At 35.8% G+C, this 15,098-nt stretch overlaps 1 protein-coding gene across 1 annotated transcript in view; it reads left to right on the top strand.

Annotated features, from left to right (window-relative positions):
• The window catches only part of LOC128642528 (arf-GAP with SH3 domain, ANK repeat and PH domain-containing protein 2), a 431,344-nt gene that overhangs the window by 314,304 nt on the left and 101,942 nt on the right, over window positions 1-15,098 (top strand). Inside the window, exons 12-15 of the mRNA XM_053695331.1 lie at window positions 3,264-3,351; window positions 4,637-4,685; window positions 5,374-5,537; window positions 9,107-9,240. Of these exons, the coding sequence (XP_053551306.1) occupies window positions 3,264-3,351; window positions 4,637-4,685; window positions 5,374-5,537; window positions 9,107-9,240 (435 nt within the window). The remainder of the gene's footprint in view (window positions 1-3,263; window positions 3,352-4,636; window positions 4,686-5,373; window positions 5,538-9,106; window positions 9,241-15,098) is intronic.

Genomic DNA, 15,098 nt, shown 5'->3' with positions numbered 1-15,098 from the left:
TTTGGGGACAAAATCCAAAACAACCCATTATAATGGTATGCAGACAGCAAAACAAACATATAAGTAAATGAACATTGTCCTGCTACATCCTCCAGGAAGGTACACAGGGTAAAGAATGTTGAGTTGAACCAAGAGTCTAGCAGACTAACCCCACTCCGGATGAACCCCAAGCTGAGTCCTTTAACAGTTCAAAGAGCCCTTTGAAATTAGCGGCCTTATATCACTCGCTCCTAATTCAGCAGCTTCATTTCTAGGGTTCTTAGAAAGCACAGCTAGGGGAAATACTAGGTCTGGTAGAATCCGCTCTGTGCTTCTTAAATCCAAAGGACTAAATAGCATGAAAAAAAAAGTCTAAGTCCTGCGTTACTTACAGTGTGTCCAAGAATGTCGGCTGCGCCTGGAGGAGACTGTCAACCGACCGGGGGCACTCCTACCCGGAGGAGCAATGCAGCCAGACCACAGGAAGATTGAATTGTGGGACCCCGGTACCAAATAACTGATCCGACAGATAGCCAGACGCTGCCGCTAAGCCGGTTATCACTGCGGCCTCCCCTCAAGTAACCAGGGGCGATGCACACTCTGCGGACTCTCGCTCATTCCATTGCGGCGCACCCGCAACCGGTAAAGAGCCCACCTCTACGTCCGGCACTACTTCCTCTGCAGTGGGGTGGGCTCTCCTGGGATATCCCTCTGAGACTGGCTACGGGCAGGGCCGATTCACCTGTCACTCACGGAGCCCCATTTCGCCTCCTCTCACCTTCTGCTCCGCCACTCGCGAACCCCACCGAGGGGCCGCGGGTCCGGCAACTCGCTCTGCCACAGCCAAGGAAGGCAGGTGAGAATAATCTCCTCGGGAGTTCAGGGATTCGTAGATAAAAAAAAGAATGCGGATTTACCGCTGCAAGTACTGCAACAGAAGTTTCCCTTTAGCTTGCGATGATAAGTCAAGCTGTAAGCCCAAGCCCAGGCAGGTACAACGGGCATAAAGTGAAGGCTGTGATAGCTACTGTCGGCCAGAACGCCGAGTAGGAGCACCTGTCTTGTCGCTCCGCCTTCTCACCGGAAACCGAAACTCTGTTTTTAGTTCATCAAAAGATTTGACACATTTTCTCTCTGTGTCCCAGAGTTGTATCAGCCTGTCCAGGCCTAGGTTATGCCATTTTTTAAATATTACAGAATTCAGGCCTGCAGGAAATTTTGGGTTTCCCCTTAATGGGAGATACTGGGAGACTTTGCAATTTAAGGATAGTGAACTACTCACTTTCCACCAAGCCTTCAGCGGGTTAGAGAAGGATTTAAGTCGTTTTATTTCGCCTGGTAATTCTTTAGGTGGGCAGTGAATTAAGGCTAACGGTAAGTAAGGGCTACATATATCTTCTTCTAAAGAGTTATTCGCGACGTAGTTGCTGTGTGAGATCCAATCAGCCACCACCCGGACCAAGAAAGCGTAATTGTATGAGCGAAAGTCTGGTAATGCAAGGCCGCTGCTGTCTTTTGGAAGAGAAATCTTTTGGAAGAAATCTGCTAAGTGTGCTATTGAGGCAGCGGACATCCCTCTCCAGCATAATTAAAGGAATGTTCTGTAGTATATAAAGAAGTTTCGGAAGCAGAATCATTTTGAATAGGGCGATCCAACCGGAGATAGATAATGGCAGAGATTGCCAATTTTTAAGTTTCTCCTTAATATTTGCTAGAATTGCAGAAAAATTAAGATTATAGATCTCCCCTGATAAAGTAGGGATAAAAATACCTAGGTATTTGAGAGAGTTGCTGGCCACAGAGAAAGGGACAACAGAGGGAGAGTTATTATTGTGTCTGAGCCATAGCAATTCTGATTTTGCTTCATTTATCTTATAACCCGAAAAGGACCCGAATCTGGCAGTGATATCTAATAGTTTAGGAATACTAGTTTTGGTATCTGAGAGATATAAGAGTAGATGGTCGGCATAGAGAGCAATTTTTATAACCTGGTTTCCCAGCTTAATTCCTGGTAGCTGTTGTCTGACCATAATTGCCAACGGTTCGATTGAGATGTCGAAGAGTAGGGGGGACAGGGGGCACCCCTGGCGTGTTCCCCTCCCAAGAGTTATCTGTGGTGAGAGAATTTGATTGACCATCAAACTTGTACATGGTGCTTTGTATAGATTCATAATAAAGTTTAAAAACTGATCCATAAAGCCAAAGCCAGTGTATTGAATCGAATGCTTTCTCTGCATCTATCGAGACAATAGCCAAGTCCGGTTCCGTCCCCCCCCCCCCCCACCCTCCGACACCTGTATGGTCCTGAAATATTCTGCAATAACTATAGCCTCTCTGATTTTTGCTGAGGAAAAAAAGTGGGAAAAAAACCCTAACAAGCTTACTCGCATGCAAAGCCGATCGTATTTACTCAAGTACGCTAATCTGATATAAATTATGAATATTTCCCATTCCAATGTTCTTCACATAGCAGAATATGTTCTAATTATTCCTAAATACATATTTCTCTCTATATATACAATGTTGTTTAAAAATAATTTTTATTAGCTAGTGTTATTATGAATGTAACTGTACTTTTAAATGTAGTTTTTTATGTGTTTTGTGCAACTTTTTTAACTCATGTAACAGTTTACTTTCAACCCATAATATGTTCACCTTTTATCACTCGCGCGCAAAAGTTAACGAGCCATTCAGAATCTAGCCCAAAGTCAGCTTCAGAGCAGCAGTGGACTACCGGGAGCTAGCTGAAAACATCTAGTGAGCCAATGGCGAGAGGCATATATGTGTAGGCACCAATCAGCAGCTAGCTTCCAGTAGTGTATTGCTGCTCCTAAACCTACTTAGTCATTTTCCAACAAAGGATACCAATAGAACAAAGTACATTTGATAATAGAAGTAAATTGATAATTCCATTCTGTCTTTTGTTCCTTTCCTTTTTACACATTTTGCCAGTTACCTCACCCATATATCAGCCAATTGTAGAACATTTCCTTAATCAAACTTCTAAAAAGCCATATGCTCATTGTACCCAGTGTAATTGACAAACTTGAATCTTTACCCTCAGAAGTTCCATGATATATAAATCAGTGCCACTGCACCTGACCATGTGGATTATGTTTGGGAAATAATTATACAAAAATCAATGTGCCTGTAATAATCCACACTGATAAACACATTATTGAAACTTTCACTGAAAAAATACTAATTAAATAAATTGTGTTATTGGTAACATACTGACAAAAAGTATCCAAATAATATATTTAGTTTCTGTGTGTTTTTTGCAGCCAAACCGTCAACCAGCCAAACTAAACCTGCTAACGTGTCAAGTAAAGCCAAATATGGAAGACAGGAAATGCTTTGACCTCATATCCCGTAAGTTTTTAGTTAATATTTACTGTTTCTTAGATGTATGGGAACCTTGAAGGGAACCTAAAATAGTGGTGAAAGATATATGGGGAAGTATACCACACAAAGTATATCACCCCTCTGAGGAAGCGACCACACAAGATATACTACCCCTCTGAGGAAGCGACCACACAAAGTCCTCTGAGGAAACGTATACCACACAAAGTATACCACCTCTCTGAGGAAGCGTATACCACACAAAGTATACCACCTTTCTGAGGAAGCGTATACCATACAAAGTATACCACCTCTCTGAGGAAGCATATACCACACAAAGTATACCACCCCTCTGAGGAAGCGACCACACAAAGTCCTCTGAGTAAACGTATACCACACAAAGTATACCACCTCTCTGAGGCAGCGTATACCACACAAAGTATACCACCCCTCTGAGGAAGCGTATACCACAAAAAGTATACCACCCCTCTGAGGAAGCATATACTGTACCACACAAAGTATAGCACCCCTCTGAGGAAGCGTATTGTGAAACACAATCGCGCCAGGGGCCATTTTATTTTTAATTTGCTCACTATTTGTTATACTTAAAATGTCATTCTAATGTACTAATAATAGCCTTAATCATTAACTTAAAAATATTTATATAATATTATGGTAACAAAGGGAATGGGAAAAAGGGAGGGGGAACTTTCCTTTCACTTTTCTTATAATACAGTATATATAATATTAGAATGGTCTAAATCTATACTTTGAATCTTTTTAAAAATTATATAGTATTCAGCATATCTTCCTAGTTTCCCTTAAAGGAATACTAAACCCAATTTTTTTTTCTTTCATGATTCAGATAGAGCATGCAATTTTAAGCAACTTTCTAATGTACTCCTATTATCATTTTTCCCCGTTATCTTGCTATCTTTGTTTGAAAAGCAGGAATTTAAAGCTTAGGAGCCATCCCATTTTTGGTTCAGCACCTGGGTAGCACTTTCTTATTGGTGGCTAAATAAAACCACCAATAAGCAAGCACTATCCAGGGTGCTGAACCTAAAATGGTTTATCAAATAGTATAACGCTTTTTGTTCAAAAATACCACTCTGATTGCAGTATATTGTGATCAGCCCTCACAAAAAAAACAATGTTGTCATCTTTAGGGGGAATTCTTCTCAATATTAAACATATTTATACCTAGAACCAAGGTGTATTAAAGGTGATAACCTCCATACCTCTAGAATAGCTGGATAATCAATCTCTTTATTTTAATTGCAAATTATTCTTTTGTTCTTATTTTAATTTCCAGATAACCGCACATACCATTTCTTAGCAGAAGATGAACAGGAATGTACAGCGTAAGTTGAAAACTATAGAATGGGATAAACTGTTTAACCCTCTTAAGGACATATGACGGAATTTTTCCGTCATAAAACAATTGAACAAACAGAAAGCTGTGTCCTTAAAGGGTTAACCAAGTGAAGAAGAGGCTTAAATTGAAAGTAAACACTTTGAGATTGTATTGGGAAATAACAAAACATTCTTGAGATCTACTGGTCAGCACTTAAAGGGAAAGTCAAGACCAAAATTAACTTTCATTATTGAGACTGGGCATGTAATTTTAAACAACTTTCCAAATAACTTTTATCACCAAATTTGCTTTGTTTTCTTGGTATTCTTAGTTGAAAGCTAAACCTAGGAGGCTTATATGCGAATAGGTAATAAAGGGATTACCTATCTTTTTAAACAACAAAAATTCTGGTGTTGACTGTCCCTTTAAATAGCTACTGGTAGATCCCAATCTACCTTTAGAGCACACCAGGTTCTGAGTGGCAAACAAATGTTATACTTTTTGAAGGAGGTATAAACTATGATACTGAACTACAAACTGTTAATATAAGCACAAGTAAAAAGATGTTATTATATTTGCTGTTTAGAAAGGTATGAAAATCAATTCATGTATCAGTCTTCCTAGAAATAAATCCTTCGTTTTAGGAAGATTACATTTTTTGTGTAGGCTGAGATGGTGACCCATTTGTGCTTTAGGTGGATTTCTGTGCTGACAAATAGCAAGCAGGAAGCTCTAAACATGGCATTTCATGAAGTGCGAGTGAGCGAGGAGAACAGCCTAGAAGATCTAACCAGGGCAATAATTGACGACATAAAACGCATGCCTGGGAATTCTGTGTGCTGTGACTGTGGCGCACCAGGTGAGAGAAACCAAATATCACTTCAGCTTAAATCTGTCCTTAAAGGGACATTATATTTGAAAAAATTACATTCTCATTAGAGCATTTAATTTTAAGACTAGCGACCCTGCAAAGGGGTTAAACACATAGTAGTACCATTTAGGAGCTACAGAGCACTGTAGATCCTGTGCAGAAATGCCGCTAATCCAATCGGCAGTGCTAGTCACAGCTGTATAACTAGAGCTGCTGACTGGATCAGCAGTGCTCTGGAGTTCCAGATTGGTACTTCTTTTATGTGTTTAAACTATTTGTAGGGGTTTATAGATGGGTAGGGTCGCTAGTCATAAAATGACATGCTTTAAAAAATTAGAGCACATAATATTTCAAATATAATGGTCCTATAGAGGAAAGGAAAAAGTACATTTTGCATTTGCAAGAAACGTCATTATAAGCCAATTTTGAGATATAGTGAGCATATTTCCACCAGATCGAGACTCCCATTCGAATCCATTATATTTTGCCATGTGGAAACATTTTATTGAACTTGTTTATTTTTTTTGTTTGCCTTTACTTTAGAATTTGAATCCATTAAAACATCCATTGAATTAGTCAAGCTGTATGAATTTCATAATGTGATATAACCTAAAAATGTAGTTCTTACATTTAGATTGGGCAAACATGATTTGCATGGTGTAAAATCTAAGTTGACACATTTATATCAAACTTTGAAGTCAGCAAGAACATTGAGGAGCCAACCACACTTTTTAGACACTAGGAAAATTATGATGATCTGCAGGAACTTCAAATAAAATTCTAAAACTATAGACTCCATTTAGTGTTGGTTAAGGGGGTATATTAGGTTGAAAAACACATCAATCCAGGGTTCTTTACAGAAAATGTTGCCAGCCTGGTGGGGTTCTGAATTAGTTGGGTGGAGGAAGTACAATACTTTGCAAGATTATAACATTTTCTGTTATTTAAAAATGTTACTTAAACTAGCCAAAGTATATATTGATTGCATAATTTAACATACATTGATTTAATTATATTCTGTGCAAAAAAAAAATTCGGGAAAAATATTAGCTCATTTTAGGCTAATAATGGCTTAAATTGTAGCTGGGTGGTCAGTAAAAGCAGCCAGGTTGGCTGTCCATTAATTCAAAGAAAAACAAGTAAGGAGTACTTGCTAAAGAGTGTACTGAAAAGCACTCACAACACAACTTCACTTTAATAAGTTAGATGGGTTAACACAAAAACAGCATAAATCCAGCCCCTGAAGAAGGGGGATTTTTAAAAAAAATAACTTTTACTATTTACAAAACTAAAAAATCAAACGTGTTAAAACCACAATGTGGACAAGAAGATGCAAAATTGACAAAATATCATCACTGTATATCGAATTATGGATACTAGTGTGGGAGGGGCTGTCTTGTAGTCCAGTTTATAAGGATCCACAATTTGTTCTCTAAAAATTGTATTTCTGGAGCAAATGCTGACTGTCAATTATTATATATATTAATTAGGTTATGATCAGGGCGCACATAATGCACCAAAATTATAATAATACTACTGTTGGTGATCAATCAATTTATGTAGACAGACAGTATTGTTCCAGTTATAATTTGGCGCACCTGGGCACCGTTGTAACGTAGCAATTCTTTCTGTTTCTGCCACAAAGTAATGTTTTTTTAATTTATAAATTAATACAGTTAGATCGTAACTTCAGAACAGATATTATAACTAGTTGTTAAGGTTTCAAAGTAAAAGTAAAATAACAGTCACTGCGGTGATGATTATGGACTAACAGGTATATATCACATGGTATTATCTATTGTAATCTAAGCTCACATTATGTAACATTGTTAGAAAGAGGCGTACATTTTACACCATATAGCTAGTGGTAATTCATAATGTTCACTTTTTGAGTAATACTATAGCGTATCAGTAGATGGTCTCAGATTAACACAATAAAATATATGGTTGCTGTACAGTTATCTATAGGTGTATCTTTGCATCCTTACTAAGTAGCAGTTATATGTAGGGACACTTTAACATCCCTCTTACGTAGTAGTTACGTCTAATCCTGCACCAAGGTTACGATTGTGTGATATTGTATGTTTGTGTGATTGGATCACAAACTATAAAATGAACATCGTATATAACAGATTAATAGTTCGGGGCAAAATAAATCTTCAAGCACTGACTTAAAAATATATATTATTAGAATATTATTTAAATCATATTATTAGAATATTATCTAAATCATATTATAATAATATTATCTAAATCAAGGCACACATTTTGTACCAATATTACAGTTATACTGCTATAGGAACAATATATATTATCATATTATACTGCTACGTAATTAGAAAAAGGCGCACATTTTGCACCATGATTGTTAGCAATATTAAGTTGTACTACTGCGATCTTAGTAAGAGGGAACCGCCAAATTATACACTGCAGAGCAAATACCTAGCACAGTGGTTTGCGCTCTAGGGGCGACACAAATCGTCAGCCACTAATATCTACTAGTATCCAATTATTTTAACATACAGTTAATTAAATATGCATCAATTTGCCACTATTGCAAAAAATATTTAAAAACAGAAATCAGAGTTCCCACTCCCCTGACATGTTTTGCCCGCAGGCTTTATCAAAGGTGGCTGCCCATTAAATAGGTCCTGGGGAGGACACTGCAATCTTTAAGGCTGCTCCAACATTGTGATTGGTGGGGTAAAGGGACATTATACACTTGTTTTTTTTTTTTTTCCATAAATGTTTTGTAGACTATCTATTTATATAGCCCATACAGTTATTTTCTTAGTTGTTTGCTTATTTTTATATAACATTACTCTGATTTTCAGACTCCTAACCAAGCCCCAAAGTTTTAGGAGAATACCGACGTATACCTACTCCAGCTTGCTTCTGTTTGTGTAAAGAGTATAAGGAAGTGGGGGGGGGGGGAGAGTGTCTGATATTTCCCCACTTGCAGTGGGTGTTCAGTAACCTTTTAATCAGAGCTAAACTGGAATCTTCTAAGTACGTTTTTAAACGGTTTTATACTGGATTTTTAGATCAGTATCTGTGCATATTATTCTTTATAGTATTGTCTATTACATGGAGTTATATGAAAATTGGTGTATACTGTCCCTTTAAGGAAGATGGCATGAATTTCCCCCTTGCCTCTGTACTTCCCAACATAGCAATGCTCTTTATCTGCACAAGAACTGACACAGGCTCCTGGGATTTGTCAAGCCCTTAACCAAAATCACTAAGCTTGTTAGGAAATATGTATAGGTTGGAAGACTGATGCAAAAATTCCAATAGAATATTGGATGTTTGAGATGGAAGTAAGCTCTTTGGAAATTACTACTTTCTATAATATAAATAAATCTTGGAACTGTCTTCCTCTGAGATGTAAAATGGAAAATACAGTAAATAAACTAAAAAAAGCCTGTGATATGAATTAGAAGTTACACAATAATTAATTAAACCTAGATCTTTTATGTAACACCATTTTTGTTTTTTTTATCAACCCTCAAACCCATGTTTTCCTCCCTCTGTTAATTTAATTATTCTTTATTTAGACCCAACATGGTTATCCATCAATCTGGGCATTCTGACATGCATTGAATGCTCTGGAGTACATCGAGAACTGGGCGTCCATCACTCCCGCATTCAATCCATCTCCTTAGATAAACTAGGAACCTCTGAACTCTTGGTAAGAAGATGATTATGTAGATTTTTAGATTTGGAACAACTTTTGTACAATTCGTATTTCAGTCTAATTTTAATCTTCTAATAGTAATAGTAGTAATTTGTTTCTCTGGAGGTTATTTAGAAATTATTTATCTTGGCAGCAGCTAAACTAATGTGTTTGTGTTCCTGGTGTGTCTTTTATCTATCTTGTATTCTTAACCTAGAGACAACAATAAATCTAGATAGGGGACATATAATTCTGTCTGTACACAGTGTCCTTGCAAATTCTATGACATTATATTAAAAAGAACAGACAGCAGAGGTAAATTATTTCCAAATATGTGGTCATCAGCATTATGGACAGAATTTAACTGATGGCTTAGCAGTCTCAACAAAAATACAAAAAATAAACAAAGTTAATAATACTTAAAGGACCAGTCAACATATTAGATTTGCATAATCAACAAATGCAAGATAACAAGACAATGCAATAGCACTTAGTCTGAACTTCAAATGACTAGTAGTTTTTTTTATAACAAATTTCAAAGTTTTGTATATTTCCACTCCCCTTGTACCATGTGATAGCAATCAGCCAATCACAAATGCATATACGTATAGTCTGTGAATTCTTACACATGCTCAGTAGGATCTGGTGACTCAAAAAGTGTAAATATAAAAGAATGTGTACATTTGTTTTAATGGAAGTAAATTGGAAAGTTGTTTAAAATGACATGCTGTATCTGAATCATGAAAATTTTATTTAACCTGAGTGCCCCTTTAATTCTCAATAATTCAGACTTTTTAAAGCAGTGAAATTTTTAACAGATAATACAATGTTTCTATTATCAAAAAAGCTCTATTTTTTCATGCGACTAATTAATATAAGAAGAACACTGAACCATAGAAATATAAAGCGTTTATAAGAGTTATTTTTTTTTATTAATTTATCTACTTAATTGCAGTAGCAAGGATCTAAATAACAAATTGTAGCTTATTTATAAAAATGGAACAAAGATAAATGATTGTGCCCTAGATAAAAAAAAAAAAATAGTATAATTCTGGGAAAATCTAAAAAAAAACACCCCACAGAAGCCATTATTAGACTGAATTTAAATACTTCCAAATATAAACATTTTATTAAACAAAGATTGAATGTGATTAAAAACATTTCAATGTACTGAATTTGCATACAGTTTTCACGCAAATGCATTGTAGCTGCCTTATGTTTCATCTGCAAGATATTCTAACAAGCTCAAATTCCACTTTATATTCAAACTTTTTCATTAATGTAGATTTGTCACTTTGCTTTACTTAAAATGTAGATTTTTAAAAAATAAATATAGGTTCAAATTCCCTGCACAGTTATACTACTGTAAAGGGATATTAAAAAAATAAATCCTAAAATAGAAGAATCATGTAAAGCATTTGAATACCCAATATTTATACCATATGGTGATACACTAGAGCTTATTTTAACTACAATACCATGCCAAATTGTTAGATCCATTGGTCAAAAATTCTAATTTTCATATTCATTTCATAATTAGTGTGATTGATTTTTTAAGTTTTTTCCTATTCCATGTTATTCCGTGTTATATTGGCAACATCTGCAATACATATTTACTTGTAATGTGATGTAATATTACTAAAATATTTTGTAAATTAACAAATGTATATGTTTTACATATGGGTAAACAAAGTGACTTTTTGTTAAAAGGACATGATACTCAAAAACATTATTTCATGATTCAGAGAAATCATACAATTTTAAAGAACTTTCCAGTTTACTTCTATTATCTAATTTACTTTATTCTCTTAGTATCCTTTGTTGAAGAATCGGTGGTACACTACTGAGAGCTAGCTGTATGCATTGAGTGAGTCAATAACATGTGGCACATACAGTTTGTGCAGCCAAGCAATCAGCAGCTCCTAGGTATCCTTTTAAACAAAGGATATGAAAAGAACAAAATAATTGAGATAATAGAAGTAATTTGGAAAGTTGTTTAAAATCACATGGTCTATTTTAATCATGAAAGAAAAAATTTGGGTTTTATGTCCCTTTTAAAGAAAATCGGTCAAATTGTCGGCCTGTTGAAGGCAAAAAACCATCACATAGTTCTGTAAAGAATATTAAAAAAAATATGGATTGTGTGGATGATTTGAACCAAAAACAGAAGAGCGCTTGCAGTCAACATCATGTTACCACATAAAGAACTGACAGAAGAATTTAAGATATTTGCACTCAAAATAGGTGACTGTCTGTGAGAGTATTGACTAAATACATTTAGGATGCAGATATCAAGGTATCCGAGAGATCTGTTCAGCGATGATTAGCTAAAGAGGGCCTGTTATCCAGAAACCCTCCCCAGAAACCATTAGGGATGGGCGAATGTTTCTAAAAATTCAAAATTTAAAACAAATTTTGATACATTCATTTGTTCAAATCGAATTTCGAATATTTATGTAACATTCTATTTTCAAATTTTCATTTTCAAATTTTTCAATAACATTTGAAAATATTCACTCTAATAATAGAATGTTAAGCTATGTTTTTTATATCTCATTCAATTTCAAAATGTAATATTCGAATGTGACATTTAAATTCAAATGTCACATTCGAATTGCGAAATAATATTTCTAATCTACAACTGTGTTTTATAAATGTAATATTCTAATTCGAATGCTACATTCAAATTCGAATTTCACATTCGAATTCAAAATAGTATTTTTAATTTAATACTGTATTTTACAAATATAATATTCACATTCGAATGTGACATTGGAAGTCAAAAGTGACATTCGAATTCAAAAGTGACATTTGAAAACTATAAATAACATTCGATAATAGAATTTTTAAGAATATTCGTTCTTATCAACATTTTATTATGTAAATAGAATTTCTAAAATAACATTTGTTCTAACATTCGAATATAAACACATTCGCCCATCCGTAGAAACCATCCCCAGAATCAATTTTTTAATATTCTTTACAGAAATACGTGATACACCTACAATTTCAGCAATCTTGTACTGTGACATGTTTTTTTGCCTTCAACCAGGCCGACAATTTGATGACTTTCTTTATGAAAAGTCACTTTGTTTACCCATCTGTAAAAGCATATACATTTGTTAATTTACCAAGTAATATCAATGCTCTGCTCCAGAAGATCAGACTCAAGGGAGCACATTTGCTTTTTGTCTCGGCGGACCTCCTGAGACTTCACATGTGATGACCTTGTTGCTTATAAACAACTGTGTAACACAGGCTAGCCAATACCCTCTATTTTCAGACCAGCTGAACAGCAATCTGTCCAACCCGGCCAACTTCTCTATAACCCCCCTAACCGCACTCTGCCACAAGCATAAAAACAGACACTGAGATACTAACATGCCCAATAGCCATCGCAAACTCATTTAAAGGGACACTAAACCCAATTTTTTTCTTTTGTGATTCAGATAGAGCATGCAATTTTAAGTAACTTTCTAATTTACTCCTATTATCAATTTTTGTTCGTTCTCTTGCTAACTTTATTTGAAAAAGAAGGCATCTAAGCTTTTCTTTAGGTTCAGTTCACTTTTTTATTGGTGGATGAATTTATCCGCCAATCAGCAAGGACAACCCAGGTTGTTCGCCAAAAATGGTCCGGCATCTAAACTTACATTCTTGCATTTCAAATAAAGATACCAAGAGAATGAAGAAAAATTGATAATAGGAGTAAATTAGAAATATACTTAAAATGTCATGCTCTATCTGAATCCCGAAAGAAAACATTTGGGTTCAGTGTCCCTTTAATAACCATTTAGTTGAATGTGCCACCTCCCTAATTGTTAAATGTAAAATGGAGGATGTAAAATAGGATAAAGGGACATTAAACCCAAAATGTTTCTTTTATGATTCAGATAGAGAATATAATTTTAAACAACATTCCAATTTACTTCTATCATCAAATTTGTTCAATTCTTTAGATACCATTTATTGAAAAAATAGCAAATCACATGGGTGAGCCAATCACACTAGGGGGCATATGTATCAAGCTCCGAATGGAGCTTGATGCCTCGTGTTTCTGGCGCCAGACTCGCCAGAAACAGCAGTTATGAAGCAGCGGTCACAAAGACCGCTTCTCCATAACCTGTCCACCTGCTCTGAGCAGACGGACAGACATCGCCGGAAATCAACCTGAACGGGTTGATTGACACCCCTCTGCTGGCGGCCGATTGGCCGTGAGTCTGCAGGGGGCGGCGTTGCACCAGCAGCTCTTGTGAGCTGCTGGTGCAATGCTGAATACGGCGAGCGTATTGCTCGCCGTATTCAGCGAGGTGTGGCGGACCTGATCCGCAGTGTCGGATCAGGTCCGCCAGACCTTGATAACTATGGGCCTAGGTTTCTATGTGCAGCCACCAATCAACAGCTACTGAGCCTATCTAGATATTCTTTTCAGCAAAAGATATCAAGAAAATGAAGCAAATGAGATAATAGCAGTGAATTAGAAAGTTGTTTAAATTGCATGCTCTTTCTAAATCATGACAGAAAAATGTTGGGTTTCATGTCCCTTTAATATCATAGATTCAGCAACTTTCCTTCCAACCAACAGTACAAATAAATTTAGTTTCATACCTGTATCCACTAATTAAATAACAAATCATCTAAAAAATCTAGAAAAGAGATCTCAGTCTGGCCCGACCACTTATTTTTCTAAAGCTCAGTGCACTGGCTACTGCCCTTCCCATTGTATCCTATAACCACTTTTCTGAGAAAATCACACACTACCTGAGCAATAGGGATACAATGGTATGCTATAACATAGTTTTCCACATATATAACTTTAAAATTAGATTGTTATATTTAGTTTTAAAAAGGTGCGCTCCATGCTTAGTGGCTAGCTGTAACAAGTAACTTACCAGAATTGGGCACAGTCAAAGAGCTGCAGGAAATATCACTTGCTATTCTCAACTATTTAGGATTTATTATGCTTCCGTTTTTTTATGTATTGTGGCCCTCTAGGGATGTTTTGCCATCTGCAGATAAGTACGCTAAAGTGAGCACAAGAAAGTCCTGAAATGAATGTTTATTTATATTTATCATAGCTCACATCTAGATGTTTTAAATTGCTTCCTTTCTCAAAAGTACCTCGGTATGCCTAGGCTTAATTGGCCCTTTCTCACATGCAATTCATATTTTACAAACTTGTTGTTTTTTATTTGTAAAATACTTGTATTAAAAATACAATTACATGGCCATCATACACTTTTCAGGCAGTACAATTATTCTCAGTGGATATTTTTGACTTGTCACTCTAATTGCTCCAACATCAGCATGAAACATAGCCATTGCAGTAATGTTTTTCCTCTATTTAAAATGTAATATAGTTTTTAAAGCTTGTCCGTCTTCTGAGTAAACCAACGTTTTCTTGTGAGGCTTGCAGAGGCGGGGCGTGTTATCCTTAAAGGGATATGAAACCCAACATTTTCCTTTCTTGATTCAGATAGAGCATGTCATTTTAAACAACTTTCTTATTTACTTCTATAGAATGTTTTCTTGATACTCTTTGTATTGTTTGTTGTAAAGCAGGGACTTATGCTTAGGAGCCTGCCCATTTCTGGAGCACTATATGGCAGCAGTTTTGCAGGAATGTTATCCATTTGCAAGAGCATTAGATGGCTGCCCTATTTCCTGCCAAGTAGTGCTCCAGATGCCTACCTAGGTATCTCTTTAACACAGAATATTATAGAAAAAAAGCAAATTTGATAATAGAAGTAAATTGGAAACTTTTTTCAATGCTATTGGGTTTCATATCCCTTGAGCAGCCAATGAGCATTAGTAGGAAGTACATAACTGATATGCTATATTAGTTATATTTTACATTTAAATAACCTTTCCTT

Source organism: Bombina bombina, chromosome 1 (assembly GCF_027579735.1).
Source record: "Bombina bombina isolate aBomBom1 chromosome 1, aBomBom1.pri, whole genome shotgun sequence".
Classification (NCBI taxonomy): domain Eukaryota; kingdom Metazoa; phylum Chordata; class Amphibia; order Anura; family Bombinatoridae; genus Bombina; species Bombina bombina.
This window is presented reverse-complemented; position numbering and strand designations above follow the sequence as displayed.